Source organism: Engystomops pustulosus, chromosome 4, assembly GCF_040894005.1.
Source record: "Engystomops pustulosus chromosome 4, aEngPut4.maternal, whole genome shotgun sequence".
NCBI lineage: Eukaryota > Metazoa > Chordata > Amphibia > Anura > Leptodactylidae > Engystomops > Engystomops pustulosus.
Genome location: NC_092414.1, coordinates 193712354 through 193740076, shown reverse-complemented (window position 1 = coordinate 193740076; position 27723 = coordinate 193712354). Strand labels below are relative to the sequence as shown.

The 27723-nt window shown below is 42.9% G+C and overlaps 1 protein-coding gene across 1 annotated transcript in view; it reads left to right on the top strand.

The window, feature by feature from the left end:
• Nucleotides 1-21589, top strand: part of LOC140127938 (uncharacterized) — a 29293-nt gene extending 7704 nt beyond the window's left edge. Inside the window, exons 2-12 of the mRNA XM_072149166.1 lie at nt 1403-1504; nt 3729-3833; nt 4431-4541; nt 5590-5631; nt 7219-7263; nt 7652-7705; nt 11549-11593; nt 11929-11982; nt 14733-14884; nt 16199-16305; nt 18963-21589. Of these exons, the coding sequence (XP_072005267.1) occupies nt 1403-1504; nt 3729-3833; nt 4431-4541; nt 5590-5631; nt 7219-7263; nt 7652-7705; nt 11549-11593; nt 11929-11982; nt 14733-14884; nt 16199-16305; nt 18963-19095 (950 nt within the window). The 3' untranslated portion in view covers nt 19096-21589. The remainder of the gene's footprint in view (nt 1-1402; nt 1505-3728; nt 3834-4430; nt 4542-5589; nt 5632-7218; nt 7264-7651; nt 7706-11548; nt 11594-11928; nt 11983-14732; nt 14885-16198; nt 16306-18962) is intronic.
• Nucleotides 21590-27723: the final 6134 nt, after the last annotated feature.

Below are 27723 nucleotides of genomic sequence, written 5' to 3'. Positions count from 1 at the left end.
AGGAGGAGTGCATAAATTATTCAGGTTGAGCTTCCTTCACCTGATGGAGATTGGAAATTATGAGAAGTCCAGGCTTTATTCATCTTAATAAGCGTCAGCCTGTCAGCGCTGTCAGTCGACAGGCGTGTACGCTTATCGGTGATGATGCCACCAGCTGCACTGAAAACCCGCTCGAACAACACGCTAGCGGCAGGGCAGGCAAGAACCTCCAAGGCGTACAGCGCCAGTTCGTGCCACATGTCCAGCTTTGAAACCCAGTAGTTGTAGGGAGCTGTGTGATCATTTAGGACAATGGTATGGTCAGCTACGTACTCCCTCACCATCTTTCTGTAAAGATCAGCCCTACTCTGCCGAGACTGGGGACAGGTGACAGTGTCTTGCTGGGGTGACATAAAACTGGCAAAGGCCTTGTAAAGCGTACCCCTGCCAGTGCTGGAAAAGCTGCCTGCTCGCCTACTCTCCCTCGCTACTTGTCCCGCAGAAGTACGCCCTCTGCCGCTAGCGCTGTCAGAAGGGAAATACTGTTTCAGCTTGTGCACCAGGGCCTGCTGGTATTCATGCATTCTCACACTCCTTTCCTCTCCAGGGATGAGAGTGGAAAGATTTTGCTTGTACCGTGGGTCCAGGAGAGTGAATACCCAGTAATCGGTGCTGGAATAAATTCTTTGAACGCGAGGGTCACGGGATAGGCAGCCTAGCATGAAATCTGCCATATGCGCCAGAGCACCAACGCGCAAGAATTCACTCCCCTCACTGGCCTGACTGTCCATTTCCTCCTCCTCCAACTCCTCCAACTCCTCTTCTTCTGCCCATACACGCTGAACAGTGAAGGACTGAACAATGGTCCCCTCTTGTGTCTCTCCAACATTCTCCTCCTCTTCCTCCTCATCCTCCTCCACCTCCTCCGATATGCGCTGAGAAACAGACCTGAGGGTGCTTTGGCTATCAAGAAGGGAATCTTCTTCCCCCGTCTCTTGTGACGAGCGCAAAGCTTCCGACTTCATGCTGATCAGAGAGTTTTTCAACAGGCCAAGCAGCGGGATGGTGAGGCTGATGATGGCGGCATCGCCACTGACCATCTGTGTTGACTCCTCGAAGTTACTCAGCACCTGACAGTGGCATAGCAGTGTGCTTTCATAGTTGGCTAGAAAATAGCCATAGCAATAGGATAGCATCGTTTGGTTTTAAAAACTAAAAAACACAAAAAAAAGTAAAAAAAAAATTTGCTTATAGCACACTGCTATAAGCAAAACGGCGGGAGATGCCATTTTCTCGAGCGGGCGAAGTATTCGTCCGAGCAACGAGCAGTTTCGAGTACGCTAATGCTCGAACGAGCATCAAGCTCGAACGAGTATGTTCGCTCATCTCTACTTATATGCCATGTGTTTCTATTCTTCCTTAGAACATGCTCAGAAGAATAATGTGTATGGAAATGTGGTTGAAATAAAAAGGAATCCAGTATTGAACGCAGCTGCAGAAATGAATGGAGCCTCAGTAACCATGGGTAAATTATTTTTCTTTAGATTAATCTTTTTTTTTACCCCACCACTAAATCTAACATACAGAATTGCAAAGCAAAAATTAACCATTGCCTTAAAGGAAATCTACCACCAAGATGAAGGATTATGAACCAAGTGCACTGACATACTGGTGTGCGCCCCCTCTGGCAGGATCTGCACTTCTTTTCGCTTCTTTTGCCATTGCTTTTACAGAAAAAGTCTTTAAACATTATGCAAATGAACCTGAGGGGCTCCAGGGTCAATTAACAGCTACAGAGTCCAGAGCCCCTCAGGTGCATTTGCATAATTTTTAAAGACTTTTTCTGTAGTATTTTTAGTAAATTTTTAGTATTTATTTTCCGGGCCACATTTCTAATTGGAAACGCATTATGCATTATGAAGCTTAGTTACAGCAGTAACGCTCTGTGTTTGTTTGATTACTATATTACTATGTATTGTAGACACCTCAATGATATTGTATGTATACCAACAGTACACAGTGAGAAGTGATTACTCTACATTTACATCCGGTGATCCTTGCAGCGCTGGGGTCCTGGGTGCAAGTCCCAGGGTCAACATCTGCAAAGAGTTCTCTCTGTGTTTGTGTTGGTTTCCTCCAGGTCCTCCGGTTTCCTCCCACAAAACATACTGGTAGGTTGATTAGATTGTGAGCCCCATTGGGGACAGGGTTTGATTTGGCAAGCTCTGGGTAGCTCTGCATAATCTGTGTGCGCTATATAAATAAATGAATTATTATTTTTACTATTATTCCCCGAATGTAGTTAGAAGAGTAAGATAAAAAATACTGTCACCCTTGTAGCCGCATATTTCTCTATTATCTCAGTTATTGCTCTATAAACTGATCTACAATTGCTTCTGACATTAAAAGGATAATTATCTTCATAAAGGAGTGGGAGAGTTATCTGGCAGCTTGCATCATAAATCTCAGTGCACAGAGTTTAATTTCTAGAAATCAAAGGAGATCAAAATGATATACAGCAGCAAGTGGGCCCCTGACTTATGGGCTTAGTTTCAACTGAAACCACTTCAACCTCTATAAGTTATGTGACTGTAATATATAAAAAAAAATGTGAATGTAAGGGAGCCCTAAGGGTGTTGGGAAAGAACAGAACAAAACAGAATAAGAAAGGTCCATTGCTGTCTAGGTTGGGAAAGAACAGAACAAAACAGAATAAGAAAGGTCCATTGCTGTCTAGGTCCATTGCTGTCTAGGATGTTTGAATCTATTGTGTTTTCTCGCTTCCCATCTCATTAACGCTTCCACTCTGTGTATATGGTCATCTCTGTCGTATCACTCACAGACATTTCCTGCCAGCAAGGAGTAGTGTACACAGACTTACTCTACAAGCTACAGGCAAGATAAGAACTTGATAGCAGGGGAAGGAGTTATAGCAAACCTAACAGTCTGTGTTATAGCTGAGATATAGTATAGCTGATAGTGTGTGTTATAGGTGAATTATCAGTGTGTCATTGTGTGTTATATCCATCTTATGGATCTCATCATCTCTCATCTTTGATCTATCTCATCTCTTTTTTCCTATGTGTCAGATAGCTAAATAAAAGTGTAGATAAACCCTATCCCTGATAATCTAAGCACATTGTCAGCACACAGCATCTCATAGCACAGAGGAATCAGAGTAGAATTGTAAAGTAAGGGGGTTAAAATGATCTTTATTGTGTAAACATCACTAGGGGTCATTTTTCGAGAACATTCTTTCATGGGCAAACCCTTTAAGCAATTGTGTCTGGACTTGTTTTATTTAATCTAAATGTAAAAAAGAAGGTGAGAAAGATTGTAAACGTAGGAAGTCCTCAATATCTGCCCATGTATTTTTGTGAGATGGAGCTGTAGTTAGTTGGGGAGGACGGTTCCATATATCTGATGTATTACTTTGTTTGGTGTTAAAATACATAGGATGAAGGTTGCAAGGTATGTGGGATTATTATAGAGACCAAAAAAATTTTGGCTGGCGTAACTTAACCTACGGAACCTATCTGGGACTATATAGTTATGTGACTGGATAGGCCCTTACATACCCACACAAGATAGAATAACCAAATATCAGAAATCCATGTTGCCTCGAAAAGTTTGGTCTGAATATGGGCGGAACTTATTTTTTTTTTACATTTCGTATCTTTCCCAAATTTTGGGCCTGAAGAATAAGAAAAATATGTGATCTTTCACTAATAATGTTTCTAATTTTTTAGACAACTATATCGGAAATGATGTGTATGTGAACATGGATGAACTAAACAAAGAAGAACAAATGATCAGGACTATGAAGAAGGGGAGAGAACCAACAGTAACCAAAAGTAACGCTTATTAATCATTCATTTCCTTGAGTAAATTTAGATCTTTTTTTTGTACATTTTTTATTTAATACAGATTGTCCCCTACTGAAGGACACCTGACTTACAGATGACCCCTAGTTACAGACGGACCCCTCTGCCCACTGTGACCTCCGGTGAATCTCTCTGGATGTTATTATAGTCCCAGGCTGTAATAATCAGCTGTAAGGTGTCTGTAATGAAGCTTTATTGATAATCCTTGGTCCAATTACAGCAAAAAATTTGGAAACTCCAATTGATCTACAATTAAAAAATATACAGTTTCAACTTACATACAAATTCAGCTTAAGAACAAACCAATGGGACCTTGGGCAGTGTTTTTTACAAGTTTAGGACTGTCTGTAATAACGTCACTAGGGAAAGTCAATAAATGAGCCAATACTGTATAGAAAAAACTGTAAAAACAAGATGATTTCACATGAGAAGTGTAAATTTCTGCTATTATGGAAAATCTCAGCTCTGCTTCATGTTGTATAATGTGTAACATCGTCTTATATCTGTGTAGGTGATTAGGCGCAGCCTCAGTTCCTCTTGTACTCATGGACTTTTTGTTTATTGCAGAAGAATCAACAAGCAAAATCCCCAAAGTGCGGATAATTGTAGCGGCACTGATCCTTCTAGTTGTCTTGTTCCTTATTCTGATTGCCATAACCAGTGTCCTTTTCATATACTGTGAGTTTTGGTTGCTCTTTTATTATTGTCATGGAGTTTATGTTGCACAGGTATAAAATCATCTACACAGTAAGCTTAAAGGGGTATTCCAGAAATAAGCATGATTCATAGTTAAAAGGGTCGTTAAAATATAAGCTAATAGGAAATAGCTGTTAAAATGTTGCCCCCATAGCAGAAAAATGCTGTTGTGAATAATGGTGAATAATGACAGCAACTCCCTGTACACAATAAATAGGCCTCATGCACACAACCTTATTGGGAGACATGATCAGGCCAAATCACAGCCCCCCATTGAGGTCTACAGCACCTGATCATGGTGCGTTGAGGTCTCACAGCATCATGACCGAGCCACTTGTGTTGCTATGGAGACGGGAGCAGGACTCACCCCCTTCTTTCTTTACCTGGTTCCGGCCCAAGTGAGCACATGGTCATGTGCACATAGCCTTAGGCCTTACACAGAAAAAGAAGGGGTGAGTGCTTGTCACCCCTCCCCTCTCCATAGAATATTGAGTGACCATACCACAAGTCCAGCCAAATAAAGGACATGTCCTATACTTTGGGACGAGGCCACCCAACGTGGTCACATTGCTTCGAGACACCAATGTGCAGCCAGATCAAAGCCCCCAATATGGTCCTGAGGCCTAAAAAGTACATGAGAACGTAGAAGAGTTGGGTTTTTAATTTTCACTTGCACAATGTTAAATAACTGTTGACAGGCATGAGTTAGAATTCTAGCACATATTCCATGTCATGGGGGTGGAGCTAGTGCAGGGCGTGTCCTGGTACTGGTTCTTGTTCTTGTGTAAATCCACTCTTTTCAGTGAATACGGTTCCCCACAAACACCTCCGCCAAAAGAGTCGACTTCACCAGCCAGAAGAATTTGTCCAGTAGAAGATGTTGAAGAGTGGATACCACTCAATATAATGGCCGATCACAAACAACATTTAGTTGGAAATTCTAGTAAAATAACATATAACAGAAACATATAGCAGGAAAAAAAGTAAAAGCTGTCTATAGTTTTGATCTTTTTTATCATTTTTTTAACAGATTTGGAAATGAGAAAAGAGGTGTCACATCAGAAGAATCTTGGTAACTATGCACTATTATCAGCAGGGCCAGCTCCAGCACTGGGAATATCTGGGAAAGTGCCGGGGCCCAGAGTGGCTGGGGGGGCCCACATAAGGCTGTACATAAGGAAACCATGAGGGGGGGTTGTATCTAATGATTCCATAGGGGGTGAGGGGGGCTTATATAAAATAACCATGAGGGGGGGCGATTTGGGATGATAGGAAAAGAAGAAAGTTGATTGGCCCTCACTAGGTCCGTTAAAATTCTTGAACAGCTTTATTCATCCATAGTAAGAACAATACTTGTAAAGGCAGATACAAAGATAAGGTGCTGTACACATCTACATTTGACGCGTTTCAGACCATTAGGTCCTTAGTCATAGATGATAAACTATGGGATGATAAACTAGAAAATATTTTAGGGAACGGGAGACTTTTTTAGTTTCAAAATTTTGAATGCTGCCCCATGCGTTAACTGCAAAGGGGCCCAATGAGGCTCTATTGCCCAGGGGCCTACTGAAACCTGCAACCGACCCTGATTACCAGAGTTACTGCATGCACTTTACTTCTAAGTCTGCCATCTTAGGGAGAAAACGATTGTCTTCTATCTAGGGTAATAGTTTGTTGTGATTTTCTAGAAAGGTTCTATGTTTGCTACCAGTGGATAGAAATCTGACCATGGTCACACAGGTGCACGGCTCGTTAGTATCATAGAGAGTAATCAGAGCTGTGTGACATCATGAGCCGTGCACCTCCGTGACCATGGTCAGATTTCTACACACTGGAAGTAAACAGAAACTTTCTATAGCAGAACAGCAAGCAGAGATCTAGAAATCTGCCAGGAATTGATACAGAAAGTTTATTGGAAAATTGAATAACTTTTCATCACACAATCAATAACATTACATTGCCTAAATGGAAACACCCCTTTAAGTTGAGTTTGTATGCTGGTATATTTTGTAAGTGTAACTCCAAACTACTTTTATCGACCATGTGAAAGTTGAATTTTTATCAGTTTTGGCTGTCATGGTAACAATGTTTACCAAGAAAACTTAATTGCAGGCACCTTTGATAATTTATATAGTTCATCATTGTAGCCTGGGGCTCAAATTCATGAATTAACAGCACCCAGGGGTCACAGGGAGCAGAGAGGTCCGTTTGTAACTAGGGAACATCTGTAAGTTGGTTGTCCTTAAAGAGGTTTTCCGACCAAGCAAGTTAAGCCCTATCCACAGGATCGGGCCTAACTTGCTGATCGGTGGGGGTCTCAGTGATGAGACCCCCACAGATCACGAGAACATGGGGTCCCAGGTACCTCCGTAAAACCCCTTGTGGCTCCCCGAGATTAATGGAGGAGACGGACGGGCGTGACCGTTCTGCTCCATTCATCTCTATGTAGCTGACGGAGATTGTCAAGCGCCCCACTGCGACCCCCACCAATCAGCAAGTTGCTTGGTGGGAAAACCCCTTTAAGTTGGGGACTGCCTGACTTCTAGTTCTATAAATTGTCTTTATTTATTGCGCTGTTTATTTCTGAGGATCATTTTACTTATTTACTCCTCGGACTAGTAATATAATTGTATTGATGGATCTCTAATTTTATTTACAGCCGACAACCAAGAAAGGATGAACCTTGAAAACGCTGAATCTTTAGGTGCGTCCTTTAAGAACTTCTCAGCAGTTTATCATGAGGTGTAATTGTCAACTTCTGGGACCTTTCCTTATCCTTCCATGATGCCAGGAGTTACATCTTTCTTGTACTCTAATCCTAGGAAAGGCAGGAATGGTCTGAGAACTATGGCCAACATATGGTCCATATGTCACCGTCTTTGATTTCATTGTTTTCTCTAATAATGGGATATGCAATACTGGGATGTCTTGGGTCAAAAGCCTTAAAGGGCATCTACCACCAGGATGAAGGAATGTATGCAAAAAAGCCCCTCAGGCTGGTGGTAGAAGTCCTATAAATCAAAATCCCAAGTCAAAGATGTTTGCTGAACGATATTTCTCTCAAAACTAAACATTTTTATACTTTATTGCAGAAAATATAAAACAGAATTTTCAAAAGGACATCAAAGCTATTAACAAGACCTTTGGTAAGTGATCTAAAACTAAGATAAACTCTTCTTGAAACATATCATATGTATCTACATACTGGAGCTTATTTATTAAGGGTCTGCGGCTGCATTTCCGTCGGGTTTTCCGACGTTTTTGGGGATTGCGCCGCTGGGACAGGTATTTAGAAGGGGATTGTGTCACTGTCCGTCTCTGACACTCTCATTCCAGCGACTGCCTGTCTCTGACACTCTCATTCCAGCGACTGTCTGTCTCTGACACTCTTATTCCAGCGACTGTCTGTCTCTGACACTCTTATTCCAGCGACTGTCTGTCTCTGACACTCTTATTCCAGCGACTGTCTGTCTCTGATACTCTTATTCCAGCAACTGTCTGTCTCTGACACTCTTATTCCAGCAACTGTCTGTCTCTGACACTCTTATTCCAGCGACTGTCTGCCTCTGACACTCTTATTCCAGCGACTGTCTGTCTCTGACACTCTCATTCCAGCAACTGTCCGTCTATGACACTCCTGGGCTTTCCAAAATCCACTTGTAACCCACCATATACAGAAGCCATTTTGTGCTGCTGTGGCAGTTAGAAGCTAAGCCGTGATTGGTTGCTTTCCTGCTCAGAGCTCATTTATATGAGCTCTGAGCTTTGATTGGCTGCTACAGACAATGAGTATTAGACGCTTCTGTGTGAAGTAAAATGGATAAGGATAAATAGATAGGGGGAGATTTATCAGAAATATCTTAGGTAAAACCGTTCCAGTTGCCGATGGAAACCAATCAGAGATCAGCTGTAATTTTATGAACAGCTGTGCAAAAATGAAACTTGAGCTCTGATTGGTTGCCATGGGCAACTAGAGCAGTTCTGCTCTCAGACAAAATTTGGTGATTGTAAATGCGACGGTACAGATTCCTTTAGCAATATACATACACATACAGTCAGCTTTATACATTAGATGTTAGAATTGGTACCAATTTTTTGATTTTGGTAGATCTCTAGATAAAAAATACATAATTTAAGGCTCATTTAATAGATAAAACATATTGATAAATATCAGAGAGTTGATATAAGCTTTCGCATATTCCATGCACTGATTTCAAATAATCACACGTATTGGGGCACATTTACTAAGAGCAGTGCAGTGTGTACTATGTGCAGTTACCTGTGTACTGTGCAGGGGGCACCAGATTTAAGATTATTGGCGCACATTCTTCATGAGTCTGGTGCCCCCTGCACGGTCCCAACAGAGTGCACAATTTTATTTTGGGAGCACAGGGAGTGTGACACACTTCAGACTGAGCCCCGGGAACGCCCCCTTCAGTGCAGAAATTTGTGTTGTATGATGAATAGTAGTGTGTGCACCACAAATGTGGCGCGGACACTTCTTTAAACCCTGTGCAAGCAGTTTGTACTGAAAAGAATGTGCAAAGTCCAACAGAAAACTGGCGCAGGCATCTTAGTAAATGTGCACCATTTTCTTCTGGGTAGAGATGAGCAATTCTATTTTTTCAGTCACCAAAATGAATTAGAATATTTTCTACTTCGCTTCCAATGAATCTCTTTAAAGGACATCTACCACCAGAATGAAAGACTGTATGCAAATGAGTCTGAGGGGCTCCAGGCTCCATTGACACCCAAGGAGCCTGGAGCCCCTCAGGCTCATTTGCATACAGTCCCTCGTCCTGGTGGATAAAGGCTAGCTACTGCTGTCATTTATCCCAGAGCTTAGGTAGAGGTGATGAGTGAAGGAAAATAAAAAAAAAATCTGTGTTTTAGTGGAACTAAAGGGGGTTATATACCAATGTCTAGGACAATTGGAGGAACATTGGTTTGGACATAATAGATTAGGACCTAAACTGAATTTTTGAAACATTTGCTGAACCGCAGTTCAGTTGAGGTCATTAAGGCTGGCTTTTTTCTGGCCTCCACTGATCCACAACATTGGGGCACATTTACTAAGGGTCCAAACGCTGCATTTTCATCGGGTTTCGCATTTTTTTCCCGTTTTACCCTGAATTGCTCCGGGTTTTTGGTGCACACGATCAGATTGTGGCGCATCGACGCCGGCTTGCATGCGACACAAATCAGGGTGCGTGGACGTCGGACAACCCCACTGATTTGGACAAACCGCAGAATTTAAAAAGCAAATTGTGTCGCAAGATCAGCACTTACATGCACAGGGAAGAAGAAGGTGAACTCCGGCGGACCTCGGCGGGGAAGCGACACAAGCAGGAAATTGGACACCAATACAATAGAATGCAGGAGACATTTGGATTGAAGCTCCCCTCCAGTGTCCCCTGAAAAGGAAGAATCAGGGGACCCAAAGCAGGAGCTCCAATGATAATCTCTGTGCACACCTTCTCTCTCCTCCTATAGTCCTGGCAGCCAAGCCACTTTCAAATAGCACTGAGTGTGGCGCGTCCTCAGCTGCCATAGGGGGTGAGGGGGGCTTATGTAAAATAACCATGAGGGGGGGGCTATTTGGGTTGATAGGAAAAGAAAAAGTTGATTGGCCCTCACTAGGTCCGTTAAAATTCTTGAACAGCTTTATTCATCCATAGTAAGAACAATACTTGTAAAGGCAGATACAAAGATAAGGTGCTGTACACATCTACATCTGATGCATTTCAGACCATTAGGTCCTTAGTCATAGATGATAAACTATGGGATGATAAACTAGAAAATATTTTAGGGAACAGGAAACTGTTTTAGTTTCAAAATTTTGAATGCTGCCCCATGCGTTAACTGCAAAGGGGCCCAATGAGGCTCTATTGCCCAGGGGCCTACTGAAACCTGCAACCGACCCGGATTACCAGAGTTACTTCATGGACTATACTTCTAAGTCTGCCATCTTAGGGAGAAAAAGATTGTCTTCTATCTAGGGTAATAGTTTGTTGTGATTTTATAAAAAGGTTCTATGTTTGCTACCAGTGGATAGAAATTTGACCATGGTCACACAGGTGCACGGCTCATTAGTATCATAGAGAGTAATCAGAGCTGTGTGACATCATGAGCCGTGCACCTGCGTGACCATGGTCAGATTTCTACACACTGGAAGTAAACAGAAACTTTCTATAGCAGAACAGCAAGCAGAGATCTAGAAATCTGCCAGGAATTGATACAGAAAGTTTATTGGAAAATTTAATAACTTTTCATCACACAATCAATAACAATCAATAACATTACATTGCCTAAATGGAAACACGCCTTTAAGTTGAGTTTGTATACTGGTATATTTTGTAAGTGTAACTCCAAACTACTTTTATCGACCATGTGAAAGTTGAATTTTTATCAGTTTTGGCTGTCATGGTAACAATGTTTACCAAGAAAACTTGCAGGCACCTTTGATAATTTATATAGTTGATCATTGTAGCCTGGGGCTCAAGTTCATGAATTAACAGCACCCAGGGGTCACAGGGAGCAGAGAGGTCCGTTTGTAACTAGGGGACATCTGTAAGTCGGTTGTTAAAGAGGTTTTCCCACCAAGCAAGTTAGGCCCTATCCACAGGATCGGGCCTAACTTGCTGATCGGTGGGGGTCTCAGTGATGAGACCCCCACAGATCACGAGAACATGGGGTCCCAGGTACCTCCGTAAAACCCCTTGTGGCTCCCCGAGATTAATGGAGGAGACGGACGGGCGTGACCGTTCTGCTCCATTCATCTCTATGGAGCTGACGGAGATTGTCAAGCGCCCCACTGTGACCCCCACCAATCAGCAAGTTGCTTGGTGGGAAAACCCCTTTAAGTTGGGGACTGCCTGACTTCTAGTTCTATAAATTGTCTTTATTTATTGCGCTGTTTATTTCTAAGGATCATTTTACTTATTTCTAGTAATATAATTGTATTGATGGATCTCTAATTTTATTCACAGCCGACAACCAAGAAAGGATGAACCTTGAAAACGCTGAATCTTTAGGTGCGTCCTTTAAGAACTTCTCAGCAGTTTATCATGAGGTGTAATTGTCAACTTCTGGGGCCTTTCCTTATCCTTCCATGATGCCAGGAGTGACATCTTTCTTGTACTCTAATCCTAGGAAAGGCAGGAATGGTCTGAGAACTATGGCCAACATATGGTCCATATGTCACCGTCTTTGATTTCATTGTTTTCTCTAATAATGGGATATGTAATACTGGGATGTCTTGGGTCAAAAGCCTTATAGGGTAGAAGTCCTATAAATCAAAATCCCAAGTCAAAAATGTTTGCTGAACGATATTTCTCTCAAAACTAAACATTTTTATACTTTATTGCAGAAAATATAAAACAGAATTTTCAAAAGGACATCAAAGCTATTAACAAGACCTTTGGTAAGTGATCTAAAACTAAGGTTCTTCTGAAGATAAACTCTTCTTGAAACATATCATGTGTATCTACATACTGGAGCTTATTTATTAAGGGTCTGTGGCCGCATTTCCATCGGGTTTTCCGATGTTTTTGGGGATTGTGCCGCTGGGACAGGTATTTAGAAGGGGATTGTGTGACTGTCCGTCTCTGACACTCTCATTCCAGCGACTGTCTGTCTCTGACACTCTTATTCCAGCGACTGTCTGTCTCTGACACTCTTATTCCAGCGACTGTCTGTTTCTGACACTCTTATTCCAGCGACTGTCTGTTTCTGACACTCTTATTCCAGCGACTGTCTGTTTCTGACACTCTTATTCCAGCGACTGTCTATCTCTGACACTCTTATTCCAGCGACTGTCTGTCTCTGACACTCTTATTCCAGTGACTGTCTGTCTCTGACACTCTTATTCCAGCGACTGTCTGTCTCTGACACTCTCATTCCAGCAACTGTCCGTCTATGACACTCCTGGGCTTTCCAAAATCCACTTATAACCCACCATATACAGAAGCCATTTTGTGCTGCTGTGGCAGTTAGAAGCTGAGCCGTGATTGGTTGCTTTCCTGCTCATTTATATGAGCTCTGAGCTTTGATTGGCTACTACAGACAATGAGTATTAGACGCTTCTGTGTGAAGTAAAATGGATAAGGATAAATAGATAGGGGGAGATTTATCAGAAATATCTGAGGTAAAACTGTTCCAGTTGCCGATGGAAACCAATCAGAGATCAGCTGTTATTTTATAAACAGCTGTGCAAAAATGAAACTTGAGCTCTGATTGGTTGCCATGGACAACTAGAGCAGTTCTGCTCTCAGACAAAATTTGGTGATTGTAAATGCGACGGTACAGATTCCTTTAGCAATATACATACACATACAGTCAGCTTTATATATTAGATGTTAGAATTGGTACCAATTTTTTGAATTTGGTAGATCTCTAGATAAAAAATACATAATTTAAGGCTCATTTAATAGATAAAACATATTGATAAATATCAGAGAGTTGATATAAGCTTTCGCATATTCCATGCGCTGATTTCAAATAATCACACGTATTGGGGCACATTTACTAAGAGCAGTGCAGTGTGTACTATGTGCAGTTACCTGTGTAGTGTGCAGGGGGCGCCAGATTTAAGATTATTGGCGCATGTTCTTCATGAGTCTGGTGCCCCCTGCACGGTCCCAACAGAGTGCACAATTTTATTTTGGGAGCACAGGGAGTGCGACACACTTCCGACTGAGCACCGGAACGCCCCCTTCAGTGCAGAAATTTGTGTTGTATGATGAATAGTAGTGTGTGTACCACAAATGTGGCGCGGACACTTCTTTAAACCCTGTGCAAGCAGTTTGTAGTGAAAAGAATGTGCAAAGTCCAACAGAAAACTGGCGCAGGCATCTTAGTAAATGTGCCCCATTTTCTTCTGGGTAGAGATGAGCAATTCTATTTTTTCAGTCACCAAAATGAATTAGAATATTTTCTGCTTCGCTTCCAATGAATCTCTTTAAAGGGCATCTACCACCAGAATGAAAGACTGTATGCAAATGAGTCTGAGGGGCTCCAGGCTCCATTGACACCCAAGGAGCCTGGAGCCCCTCAGGCTCATTTGCATACAGTCCCTCGTCCTGGTGGATAAAGGCTAGCTACTGCTGTCATTTATCCCAGAGCTTAGGTAGAGGTGATGAGCAAAGGAAAATAAAAAAAAAAATCTGTGTTTTAGTGGAACTAAAGGGGGTTATATACCAATGTCTAGGACAATTGGAGGAACATTGGTTTGGACATAATAGATTAGGACCTAAACTGAATTTTTGAAACATTTGCTGAACCGCAGCTCAGTTGAGGTCATTAAGGCTGGCTTTTTTCTGGCCTCCACTGATCCACAACATTGGGGCACATTTACTAAGGGTCCAAACGCCGCATTTTCATCGGGTTTCGCATTTTTTTCCCGTTTTGCCCTGAATTGCCTTGGATCGTGGCGCATCAGCGCCGGCTTGCATGCGACACAAACCGGGGGGGGGGGGGGGGGCGCGGACGTCGGACAACCCGACTGATTCTAACAAACCGCGGAATTTAAAAAGCAAATTGTGTCGCAAGATCAGCACTCACATGCACCGGGAAGATATACACAGGTGAGATCCTATTTAGAATTTTTGGTTCCAAAATGAACAGAAATTGTTTGGGAATACCGTGGGCAAGAGATGAAGTTCAACAATGAGATCTAGAATTGGAGTTGGTGTAGGTGCCCAAATGTGCCCAATGTAACCATTGGGTTTCCCAAATATTTCGGAATCGCACAGGGGATTGTGTGCACCAGTGCCGGCTTTCATGAGACAATTTTGAAAGTTAAATTCCGTGGTTTGTCCGAATCAGTCAGATTGTCCGACGGCCACGCCCCCAATTTGGGGGCGTGGCCGTCGGACAATCTGACTGATTTGGACAAACCGCGGAATTTAACTTTCAAAATTGTGTCGCAAGACACGAACTTACATAGACACGGGAAGAAGGTGAACTCTGGCAGACCTCAGCGGGAAGCGACAAATGCAGGAAATTGGACGCACGATCTTAGTGAATCGCGGCAGCTCCGAATTCTCGTCGGACATTCCGGATCGGCGGACACAACGGGACGGGTAAGTAAATCTGCCCCAGTATGTTTGCCTTTGTCTACTTCCCTGTCTTCACCTACATGATATGTGGTTCTTTACCCTCTCTCCCATTCAGAGACAATCTGTGGAAAGTGCCCCTCTGGATGGCTGGCAATAGGTGTTTTTTGCTACTACATCTCCACGGACACCTCATCCTGGGACGCTGCTAAAGATGAATGCATAAAAAAGGGGGCAACTCTTCTGCCTCTAAAGACTCAGGAAGAGACGGTAAGAATGTTCTCCTTCCAGCAGACCTCTAGCTTGGGATGTCTTCACATAGTTGTGTCCTTCAAGCAATTTTAATGAAAGACATTTGAAAATGGCAAATACACTCATCTAGTGGCTATAGAGAGATTGGGGCACATTTACTAAGGGTTTTCCCGAATATATCCCTATTGCGCCGTTTTGCACCAAATTGCCCCGGGTTTTGGAATGTGGTGTCGGCTTGTACACGACAGAAATCAGGGGGCGTGGCCGTGGGACAACCCGACGGATTCGGAAAAAATGCAGAATTTCAAAAACGAAATGTGTTGCAAGATCACGCACTCACATGCACCAGGAAGAAGAAGGTGAACTCCGGTGGACCTCGGGATGGAAGCGACACCTGCAGGAAATTGGATGCAGGACCTTAGTGAATCGCGCCGGACCCGAATCCTAGTCGGACAATGCACCGCGGGATTGCGTCAGGACCGGGTAAGTAAATGTGGTCAGATCCCCCAAAAATTCCATGTAAAATGGATTCCATGAAAAAACAATGAGACTGATACTTGCCATCTAAGTTAAATGTTATACCCAATGCCGGGACTGCGACAAAACTCATGTTAAAAAATGCCTTTACATCTGAAGGAGCTACCATATAAGACATAGGTCCTTGACAAGAGAGCAAGTCCTGTAAAGCAGTATAGCAATATATGATGTAATGGATGTTGTACTCTACTGGAAAAGAGAAGAGTTATTATCTCTGTATCAAATTTGTCCGGTGTAATTTAGACCAGAGTGATTCGGGAAATCTTTCTTAGCACTTGAGTGTCTTCTTAGTTTTCAGCATTTAGCAAGCATATAAAATAAAAAACATTTTCATTAAACATATAACAATACTTCAAAGTCTATTAAGGTGTTAAATGTCTAAAACATGACTGGAACATGGCAAGTAGTGTGGAATTCCTATAAGGCCTCATACACAAGACCATTCAATGGGGCTGTGGGCTAGCCACTCTTTTTGCCACTACCTCGGCCCCATTACTTTCTATTGGGCATTGGGCTTGCTCACAGTGCCGAGCGCGTGCTTCCCTATGGCCAAGCCAAGTGCCGGAGTTTTTACATTTTTTGCTGTAATAGGACCAAGGATTATCAATAAAGCTTCATTACAGACACCTTACAGCTGATCAGTGCACTATGGGACTATAGTAAAGCATCCAGAGAGCTTCACCAGAGGTCACAGGGGACAGAGGGGTCCATCTGTAACTGGGGGTGGTATGTAACTTGTGTGTCCTTAAGTAGGGGACCGCCTGTATAAGATTTTTTTGCCTAATGTTTCCCCAGGCTGCCTTGCACAACTTCATTAAGACAGACAGGTACTGGATAGGAATGCGGCGGGACAAAGAGCCTGAGAAATGGAAATGGTTGGATGGAGAAATGATGTCCTATAGGTAAATACTAAATCCTTTTTTCAGGGATTTTGCCATAGTGTTTTATGGTAGTGTCACAAATAAAAAAGTAATGTTCCCACAGGCCTTGTGGATGTGTTACTGCTCTGTACAGACATGTCATGCTGACCTTTCTAAACTATATCCCACCTGTCTTTTCTGCCTTACTAAGTGCTCTGCCCCCTTTAGAATCTCACATGAAATTACGTTCTTATTTAATTTCCTCACCTACTGCCTTCACCATATATTTGTATTTCACAATAGAAAGCTGAAGGTTTAGTCTATAATCTACCCTGTTTTAGTAAAGAATTACTTAAGGAGAACCTGTCACCAGGAATGTCATTTTTAGCTGGTGACAGGTTCCAATAGCCTATGCTGTGCTGATTAAAAAAATGCCTTTTTCAGCATTCTTAATCATTTCAGTACTCTATAAATTTTTATTTCATATGATCTGGCTCCCTGCCAGCAGCGTGTGTTGAGTCCCTGGAGGGAGGTCAGCTTGAGCAGCCTGTGTGTGCCAGTGTCTCAGTGTCCTTTCTTCCACACTCATCCAGCTCCATCCATGTGAATTAAGCAGGCAGGGGATGGAGGGGGATGGTGTGGAGTAGAAGAAGAATGCCTGAGGAGTCTGAGTAACAGTTTGCAGGGAACCAGGTAATGTGAATCAGGGGTGTTGCTAGGGAGGTAAAAGATCCAATGCATGTGTATCAGACTTTCAGTAATGCCCCCCTGTACATAACCCCCTCACATTGGTTGTGCCAATAACAACTTTACTGACGGTGTATACAGCTACAGAAACCACAAGAGAAATCCCTACTTGTTCCATTCAGTGACTCCAGGTGACGCGTCCTCTATCTTCTCCATCAAGCATCACCACATCTTTTCCTCAATGTCCCTATATCTGTGTTCCCTGACAGAGTTATCCTGCTGCTGCCCCTAAAACTCTCCCAAAATACTGTAAGGCTGTCACACGTTTGTCTTCCATTTAAACAACACCAGGTGCTCGTTACTGATCACATGTGTATTACTGGAAAACATGTGAGATCAAGCAAGGCCTATCCTAGTGCCAAGTGTGAACACGCCCCAAGAAATGTGCCCCACACAACCCCCAGTAATGTCCCACACACATCCCCCGGGTAATGCACCTCACACAGTTACCCCCAGTAATATGCCCCATACAGCCCCCTGTAAGTAATGTCCCCCCCAATCCCCCCCCCAGTAATGTGCACATACCCCCAGTAATGTCCTCCACACAACCCCCCAGTATTGTCCTCCACACAGCCCCGCTAGTAAGTAATGTGCCCACACAGCCCCCCCAGTAAGTAATGTGCCGACACAGCCCCCCCCAGTAGGTAATGTGCCTCACACAGCCCCCAGTAAGTAATGTGCCGACACAGCCCCCCCAGTAAGTAATGTGCCGACACAGCCCCCCAGTAAGTAATGTGCCCACACAGCCCCCCCAGTAGGTAATGTGCCTCACACAGCCCCCCAGTAAGTAATGTCCTCACACATAGCCCCCCAGTAAGTAATGTGCTCACACAGCCCCCCAGTAAGTAATGTGCCTCACACAGCCCCCCAGTAAGTAATGTGCCTCACACAGCCCCCCAGTAAGTAATGTGCCTCACACAGCCCCCCAGTAAGTACTGTGCCCACACTGCCCACCTGTTCTCCCTCTTCCCTATCATGTGTCCCCCCTCACCTCACTGCTGTGTACTGCTTTCCCAGGCAGGTCATGTGATCATGACATCATCACAGGTCCTTCAGCCTCTGGGAGCATTATTATCCCGGAGGCTGCAGCTCCTGCTGGGGAAAGCAGTGAGTACACACGTTCTCATAATGATCTGTGTCCTAAGGACACGGATCATGATGAGAGAGGGGAGGATGCCCGGGCAGCGGGGCAAATGTCCTTCTGACCCTCGGAGATCCAGGGCTCCGGCCAAAAGATCCAGGGCATGAGCCCAGAATCTTTTAACCTAGCGACACCCCTGATGTGAATTAAACATATATAAACTACTGAAATGATTCAGAATACTGTAAAAAGGCATTTTTAAAATCAACATAGTGGAGGCTATTGGAACCTGTCACCAACTAAAAAAGACATTCCTAGTTACTTTTATCACTATTCAGTGCAAGGGAAGATATTCTCTCACCTTGTGTCTCCTTCCCTCCCATATAGATTGTGAGGCCTCACGGGCAGGGTCCTCCTACTTGTCTCCCCATCACTGTAGTCTTGTATTTGTACTTGCATTTGTTCTTGTCTTGATGTAATGTATGTGAACCCCTTACTGGTTGTACATCCCCATGGAATTAATGCTCTATAAATAATAATAATAAATTAAATTAAATGATGCGCCCACTATCACCGTTCAGTTTTAGATTCATACCACCATAGAGTTATCAAGTAATAAACACTTGTAAAGTATAATCTTACTAGTGGTATATATAAGATATAGTAACAGATACCCGTAATACACAGGAACTCTATGGACCAAATATGTGGTTACACTGACTCATACATGTCATTCAACTTCCCTTGACCATGACAAGCTTATCACTTACACAGTGATAGCCCTGACATGGTTCCCCATATATTACCAGCTATAACCTGCTCTTCAAAATTAACCCTCATCTCATACAGTGCATCGTTTTTTCCTCTCCAGCAAATGGAAGTCAGGAGAACCAAACAACCCAACAACTGAGGAGTGTGCTGAATCCTACTATGGAGAATGGAATGATTTACCCTGCTCGAGGACACTGAAGTATGCCTGCAAGAGAGGCTGCTGCTGCTGCTGAATCTTCTGTATGACCCCAAGTTCAAGATGACTTGTTCTGCTGCATGTGTCTCATATTAGACAGTAGTTCCACAGTAAAAGGCATATCAAGTCCATAAAGGTCCTTCTAAGTTCAACCAAGAAAGTCAAGCCAAGGGAAGGAGTGTTAGAGAACATAATTCTATCGTATATAACCATAAATGTTAGAAGAAGGCATCTGAAGCTCTCTGCTGTCCCTGCTGTGACCAGCTCCTGAGCTTGGCTATTCCACACATTCACAGGTCTTAAGATACAGAAGCCTTGTCTCTTCTGGAGATCAACCCTCTTATCACAGAAATTATGTGTAGAAGAAATATATCTTAAATTATTTTTGTCAAGAAATTAGAGTTTCCCAAGACCATGGCTGACTCATGTAGACCTCTCTGTTTTGGAGTACCATATCTGGACTTACTAGATTTACAGGAGAAGATTCATTCTCCTAGGCTTGCTGGGGCAGAGAGATGGGCAGGGAGACGGGTAGGAAACTGGTGTAGACTATAGTAGAAAACTCATCTGGTCTACAGGTCGGAACTAGAGGAGTTTGCGTCCATATTCACTAAGATGCCGGAGCCTTTTTCTATTTTTAGTCAACTTCTGTCCCCTGTGGGATTTTTCAGATCTTCCTGAACCCCTTCATATGAAACCTGTCACCACAATTTTAAACCCCACCCAACAATGCCTGCTATTAAAGGATTACAAGTCCTCTCTATATCACCTAAAATTAGCTGCCAGTGAGACCCTGTACCTTAATTACAGCCATTTTTCTGATGTACAAATTTGGCTTCTTCTCCTGAGTTTGGCTCTTCTCTATCCCGGGCTGCCAGTGAACCAACCAATATTGTTTCAATTATTTTATATGCTGCATTGTATTACAATCATGTCATGTTACCAGGGCGATGTCATCTAATCTTAAAATGTAACCCATGTATGTATCTGATCACATGAAATCACAGCATGCCTCTAACTACTCCGCCCCATCCTCCATGGAGGCTGCTTTGATTTCATGTGAGCAGATACATACATAGGGAACAGCTTGCAAATGTAAAGTGTAAACAATATAGGACCTTAGATGACTTCACTTTAGTCACATGACAGGAACTGCTTAATAGTAAGGAGGCAAAAGGCATGGGGATTAGTAGTTGGGAGGGACCAGCTAAGCAGAACACACCCCCTTTGATGCCAGGTAATATAAGATAAAGTTGATTTATGGGGAAACAATTTTTAGCTAAAAGAAACTTGTCAGTTAGTTAATAGTGATCTATAGGAACCTGTCACTAGATGTATATGTGAAAATTTGCTGACAGGTTCCCTTTACCTGTATATTATGCACTTTCCTCAATGTACGATATAGGGGAATAGAGAAAATCTTTGTAACAATCCACTTCTTGTTATTCTTTGGGCGAGTCAGAAAGATAACTGGGAAGTCTTTTGAAACAATATTTTTCCTAACCACCTCAAGTCCTCCTTTTGTTTTGTCCTCCTGACAATTTTATCAACTGCTTGGAAAAACAACTTTTAGTTGGTCTAAACTGTGCGCCAGAATTTTGAGCGCACGGACGATTTCCCGTAAGCCACGCCCCTTATACGAACAAGTCGGAAGGCTGCCGAAAAATGGTCTAAATGCCTTGATAACTGTGGTGCAAGGCATATTAGGTGAAAAACCACCATAAATGTGGCGCAAGTGGGTTTATACAGACAAAGAATTTTTGTAAATTGGCTAATATTATATATTGTTATATTCATAATTCCTTATTTCTTATTGGGTAACTTACCTCTGTTAACTTCTGTTTAAAGCTTATAATATTCTATTTTTTATTATATCAAAAACTCAATTTAATAAATCTGGGCCACTGGGGCACATTTAGTTACCCTTCCAGAGGAGTTCCTGAAAGTGCATTGTCCATGTATAATGCGCTGTGCCGAGATTCACTAAGATTGTGCGCCCGATATCCTGCATGTGTCACTTCCCCGTTTAGGTCCGCCGGAGTTCACCTTCTTCTTCCTGATGCATGCAAGTGCATTGGTTGTGAAACAATTTTTTATGCAAATCCCGTGCTCAGTCCGAATCAGTCGGATCGTCCGACGGCCCGCCCCCATGAAAGCCAGTGCTTCTGCGCCAAAATACCTGTCCCAGTGGCGCAAATCTCAAAAACCATGAACAATAAGTAAGCCCCATGGTGTTCAATAATGAGCATTTACTTTGAAAGTGCTTAATTATTTGTTGTTTAATGCTGGATGTGGCTTCAGCTCTGCTTTGATGAAGAAGCAAAGGGAAGGAAAAGCTTTGCTTAAAAATAGTTGATTAAGTTTTAAAAGTCCGAAAGCCAGAACCCAATAATTCAGCCAGTAAGGGGAAGTTTGGTTGTGGGCTGCGTATTTGAATGTAGTCTGACTGTCAGATCCTCATATAAAGACAATCTCATATCAATAATATTGTCAGCCTAGAAGTTAAGTTGTAGAATGATACATGATAATTAAACGTGAAAAATGAAACAAGTTGGAAATCCCTTTTTTTCATTTTTATAAAAAATAATGATAATTTAACAAACTGAGATGTAAAGCCGCTCCAAAGATATAAAGAAGAGCAAAACAGAACTGCAAAAATTGACCTGGACATTCCCCGGACCCTTGTTCAAAAAGGGGTTAAAGGAAATCTACCATCACAATCCATCATGATAAACCAGGGACATTACTCATACAGTAGATCGAGGCAACATTACTGTGATAATCTTCTGATATTTGTTATCCATGGCCTCCTTACTTCTAAAATCAACTTTTAAAAGGATGCTAAAAAGCCATAAGTGCTCTGGGGGGCACTACTAGAGCCCCTCCACACTCTGGCTTTACATGGTGTTACACTGTCTCCCTCTGCACTTCCCCCTCCAACTGTGTGCTGCTACACAGCAGGAAGTGAGAGGGAGGGAAGTAGTGAGGGAGACAGTGGGGAGAGTGATACATTGTAACAGCTGATAAAGAGAAGTGCAGTGCCCTTCTGACTTATTAGCATAAATTGAAAAGTTGATGTCAGAAGGAAGGAGGCCATGGATAACAAATTTAAGAAGATTCCCACAGTCACGGTGCCTTGATCTATGAGTAATATTTGATGGTAGATTTCTTTAAAACTTACTCAATGTTTGATTCTAATAAAGGACATTGCCCATGTTTATCATCAACAACTTTTTACTTTCTTTAACAATCTTAAGCATCAGGCTTATTTTCATCATTTTCCAAACTTTTTTTTGTGGCACATTGGCACAGATTTATCTAAGCTAGTGCAGTGTGTACTTTGTGCAGTGTGCCTGTGTAGTAGCAGAGTGCAGCAGAATATTGAATTTTGGTCTTCAATAATCTGGCGCCCCCTGCACTGCTTGGGAAGTGCTCACCAACTTTTTTTTGGTGCAACTTTACCATACAGTGTGAGACACAATCGGGGGATTTATTAATTCTGTCGCAACCTCGACAGTCAGCATCTGAGATCCGACTACGGAAAGCACAGCCCGATGCATTAAAGTAGCGCACGGCTGTAAGTAATTTAATCGCAGACGGAACTAATCAGTCGGGAGACATAAAAATTGCAACACAAATGAGATGTGCGCCAAAATCTTACATGGGCTGTGCCTGTTTTTCTTTTGAGTTCAGACCATTTTTTTCCTGGTCTGTTTTGCGACCAAATTTGCGCCTAAAAACGACAGAAATTTCCACGTAAATGTGGCGTGAGAAGTGAAAAATGGTGGCCACACCCACTTGTGGCAAAAAAAGACGGATGAGTCGGGAGAGTTGGAAATATCTGTTCTTTCTGGCGCAAAGCCATTATAAAGAAGCCGCAACACATTTGCGCCAAAAAAACAAGAGTAAATGACACTTTTTGGGCGCAGATACGATAATAAATTGCCCCCAATTTTGTCAAGTTGCTTTAATAAATGTGGTGCATGGTCCAAATCTGCCCCAGAACGCCCCTTTAGATGCAGAATATTGTGGGATAGCGGACACAGAGCAGCCGTGACATAAAACTGGCGCAGACACTTTATAAATACACGTGCGAGCAGTTTGAACGTTCTTTTCAGTGCAAAATCAGACAGAAAACTGGTGCAAACACTTTACTATAAGTGGCCCAATGGGGCACATTTACTTACCCGGTCCAGTCGCGATCCAGCGGCGGGTTCTCTGCACTGGATTCGGGTCCGGCCGGGATTTAATAAGGAAGTTCCTCCGCCGTCCACCAGGTGGCGCTGCTGCGCTGAAAAGCATTTTAACGCGCCGGAATTCACCGAGGCCGTCTGAGTGAAGGTAAGCGGGTCCCGAGCGACACATTTTCGGTTCTTAAATGCGGCGGTTTTTCCGAATACGTCGGGTTTTCGTTCGGCCACGCCCCCCGATTTCCGTTGCGCGCATGCCGGCGCCGATGCGCCACAATCCGATCGCGTGCGCCAAAATCCCGGGGCAATTCAGGTACAATCGGCGCAAATCGGAAATATTCGGGTAACACGTCGGGAAAACGCGAATCGGGCCCTTAGTAAATGACCCCCATTATGTTCCAAACTTGTAAAGGTTTGTAGCCTAAAGCACAAAAGCACAAAACGTGTACAAGATGTTGTATAGAATAAAATGAAACACAATGGGGCACATTTACTAAGGGCTGTGCGCCAGTTTTCTGTCGGACTTTGCACGTTCTTTTAGGTGCAGACTGCTTGCACATGTATTTAAGAAGTGTCTGAGACACATTTGTGTCACATGCATCCGTTTTGTGTTGCGGCTGCAATATTCTTCATGTGACATAAATTTCTGCACTGAAGGGGGTGTTCCTGTGCTCAGTCGGACAATATGCCCCATTTAATATGCAAAGTCCAAAGAAATGTGCACGGCCCATATTAAAGGTGCAACAAAAAAAAAAGTGGTACACTCTGTCAGAGCAGTGCAGATTCATGAAGAACGGGCGGCAGAAATCGTGAACCTGGCGCCCCCTGCACACTACACAGGACATTGCACATGGTACACACTGCACTGTTCTTAGTAAATGTGTCCCATTCTCTTGGTCTGTTTTATATCATCAATTTGTTTCTTGTTTGTATAGTGATAATATGTTATTGGCCATGACTTAGGAGAATTGTTCGATCTGCTGTTCAGCCCCACAGAAGCTGTAGTATCTCTGTGCACTGAGCTTTCTCTTATGGTGGCTGCTGGAAAATTGGGCGATTATGTGACAAACACTCTACACATCTACAAATCTCTTCTACTAATGCATAAGTATAAGGTGCGTTATTAGGGCCAAGTTGGATCCAAAAGTGCGCCACAACAATGTTCACTTTATTTGGTCACATTTCTTGTTCCTAATGACCAAGACTGAGTCACCATACTGTTTAACTTGTGCTTTTACCCATCAGATGGTACACAGGATGCAGAGCCTGCTAGGTGGGCTCCCAGAACAAAAAACAATTTTAGAGCAATCAACTGATTCTAGAGTATTTTTATTTTAAAGGGAACCTACCACCACGGATCTACCTATAAAGGTAGATCAGGTGGTAGATGCATCTATTGGACGTGAGGATAGCACTTTTAAGGGCTAATCCTCATGTCCCCTGTATCTTTTTCTAACTTTTATTCCCCTGGGGCGTGGAGTAGCCGGAGCTGAGGCTGCATGGCGCGGCTCCTCAACGCCCCAGTAGCCTCTTTGATCCTCCTACCAGCATATCTTCGGCAAGCAGCTACAAGGAGCTGAGCACCCTCGTCCATAACGTTGGCATTCTGCGCATGCACAGAACGCAGGCCCGCGGCTGCACGGTCACTGCTCCGAAGCCGGAGCTACTGAGCATGCACAGAACTTCCACTTCGCGGACAAGGGCTGCGCGCCGAAGATATTGCGGTAGAAGGATTAAAGAGGCTACAGGGGCATGGAGTAGCCGCGCCATGTAGCCTCAGCTCCGGCTACTCCACGCCCCAGTAGCCTCTTTAGAAAATGTGCATATTAGGGAAATAAAAGTTAGAAAAAGATACATGAGAATTAGCACTTAAAAGGACATCCTCACATATAATAGAGGCACCTACCACCCGATCTACCGCAATAGGTACATCCGTGGTGGTAGGTTTCCTTAAAATAATTAAAACAATATCCATATATGCCTAAGAAAAGGGTAATTATCCAAGAACATTCCTTGCTGTTAAATAATGCTAAAAATGGGATAGATATGCGTTTCGGGTCAGAAACTGACCTGTAATTTTTCTCTTTTCCACCCATCCCCTACTACCTGTGCAACTTCAAATGATCAACTCCGTGTACCATATCTACAGAAGGATTTATCGCAACGCAAAAAATACTGCAGTTGGGCAATAACCATTATAGACCATATCAGACATCAAGAAATACAGAACCCAGAGCAAAACATTAATTTTAATATAGAACCAAAGTCAGACAATGAATTTAAAAAAAAAATTTTTTTTAAATAATAGAGGATGAGAGTATAGGAAACAGCTTAGGGACCACAGTCCCAAGACAAAGCATTACACAAGTAAGGGCAATGGACAACAAAGTTAAGGCAAAGTCTACATTATACTAACTGGTAATACTGAACAATCCTGAGCTGTCCCCACACTCAGCACATTTTTTATCATTATGAAGCAATAAGAAGGAACAGCCCCTTTATGGTGTTCCTCAACGAAACTGAAAATAGAAGAAAAGAAGAATAGACCAGGGTTGTACCAGTCAGGTAGCGAATTGGATCACTGGCCTCAGGCAGCACCACCTGCAGCAAGATGTGGAAAGGCATGTGGGGGGGGGGCATTTATCGGATAATAAGCAGGATCTGCCAATAGTGTCTGTTTATACCTGATGTCAGCATGGAGAAAAGACTTGCCAAAAAAATAACCTGAATAACATTACTATTGGTTGGCGCAGAGACAGTGCTGCTATACAGCTCGGCTCAGACAGCAGAGCGTTTAGGTTCACCTCTGGAAGATTATATATATATAAAAGTGACAAGAAAGAAACGGTTAAAGGGAACCTGTCACCGGGGAGCTCATCTTCATTAAAGACAGGTGGCAGAAGCCCATTACAGCTGGATTGCAATCATGTCTTTCTGCCTTTTCTGAGAATTTGCATTACAAAATAATTTTGTGTTTCAAGTTACTTTGCATCCTGACAGAATTCTGTTCTAAGTCCCAGGTTTGTTTTGTTTTGGATGTATTTAAAAAAAAAACATGTGACTTGTCTGTGTTGCTGACCCCTCCGTTCTCAGCCACCACCTTTGTGCTCCCTCTTGGAGATGAGCTGACATCTGTGGCGGAGGGAAAAGCTGTACAGGAGCAGATAGGTGGGGGCTGAGAGCTGAGTCACATAGGTTTTCTTTTACATGCATCCAAACCAAATCCCAACCCCTGGGACTTAGAACAGAATTCTGTCAGGGTGCAAGGTAAGGTAATACATACAATTATATTGTAATGCTAATGCACAGAAAAGGCAGAAAGACGTATTTGCAATGCAGCTGTAATGGGTTTCTGTCACCTGTCATTAATGAAAATGAGGTCCCTAATGACAGGTTCCCTTTAAAGGTAGAGAAAAAGGAAGGATTCCTGGGGATAAGAGGAGTGTGGTCCATCCGCTTCAATTATCAAACTACAAAAGGGTCTGAATCACCAGGTCACAGAGAGTTAGGATAATCAGCAGTCTGCTGAAATGTACAGAAATGAACAGAATTACCAAGAATTACAAACAGAAGTCTCTAAATCTGCTGTCAAAATGCATCAAAATGTGGCAGAAAAATAAAATATGGCGGCAACTACTTAATAGATTCTGGCAAACTCACCAGTGGCATTTAAGTGGCTGCGGATTATGCTGGCATTAAAGGGGTTTTCCCACAAAAAAAAATTCTCACATATCAATCCCCTCGTGATGTTAACAGAATAAATCATTTTAACCCCTTACTTTAAAATTTACAAAGTTGTATTGCTGTTTTAGCTCCTATCTCTCCCTATGCTGCTCAGTGTAATATTCCAGGATGTGGGCGGGGACTCTCTAAGCAGACACATTATTATGCATCTAGTTCTGTGGAGTGACAATGTGGTTACAGGGTACAGGTGCATATACACTTTCATCTGGCTTCTGTTCTAACACACTGACACATAGAGATGAGACAGATCACAGATGATGAGATGCATATTGCAAACACAGCTCTGCTACATCTCACAGATCATGAGATCCATTAGATTCCTATTACACACACAAGTCTGCTACATCTCACTGACATGTGCCTGCCTCTCCTTGTAGTTTGCAGCCTCTCTCTCTGCTCACAATCTCCTGGCTGGATGTAATCAGTGTATGTGTCTCTGAGCTCCGTGCAGGGGGCGTGGCTACAGAAATTTCATCTGCACAATCTCACACAGAAATCCAAGATGGCCACCACCCGACCCTAAGGGAGAAGTTACTGGGTTGTGTCTAGGGGAAACTGAAATTGTGTACAGCAGGACTGATAGAGAGAGGTTGGACTTATATCTGTGAAATGCTACATTTTTGTTAATAACAGTGAATCAGAGAATGTTTTATTTCGTTATCCTCAGTACATATAAAAAACTTGTCTACGTGGGAATACCCCTTTAACCTGTTGGCGGCTCCACCCGCCAT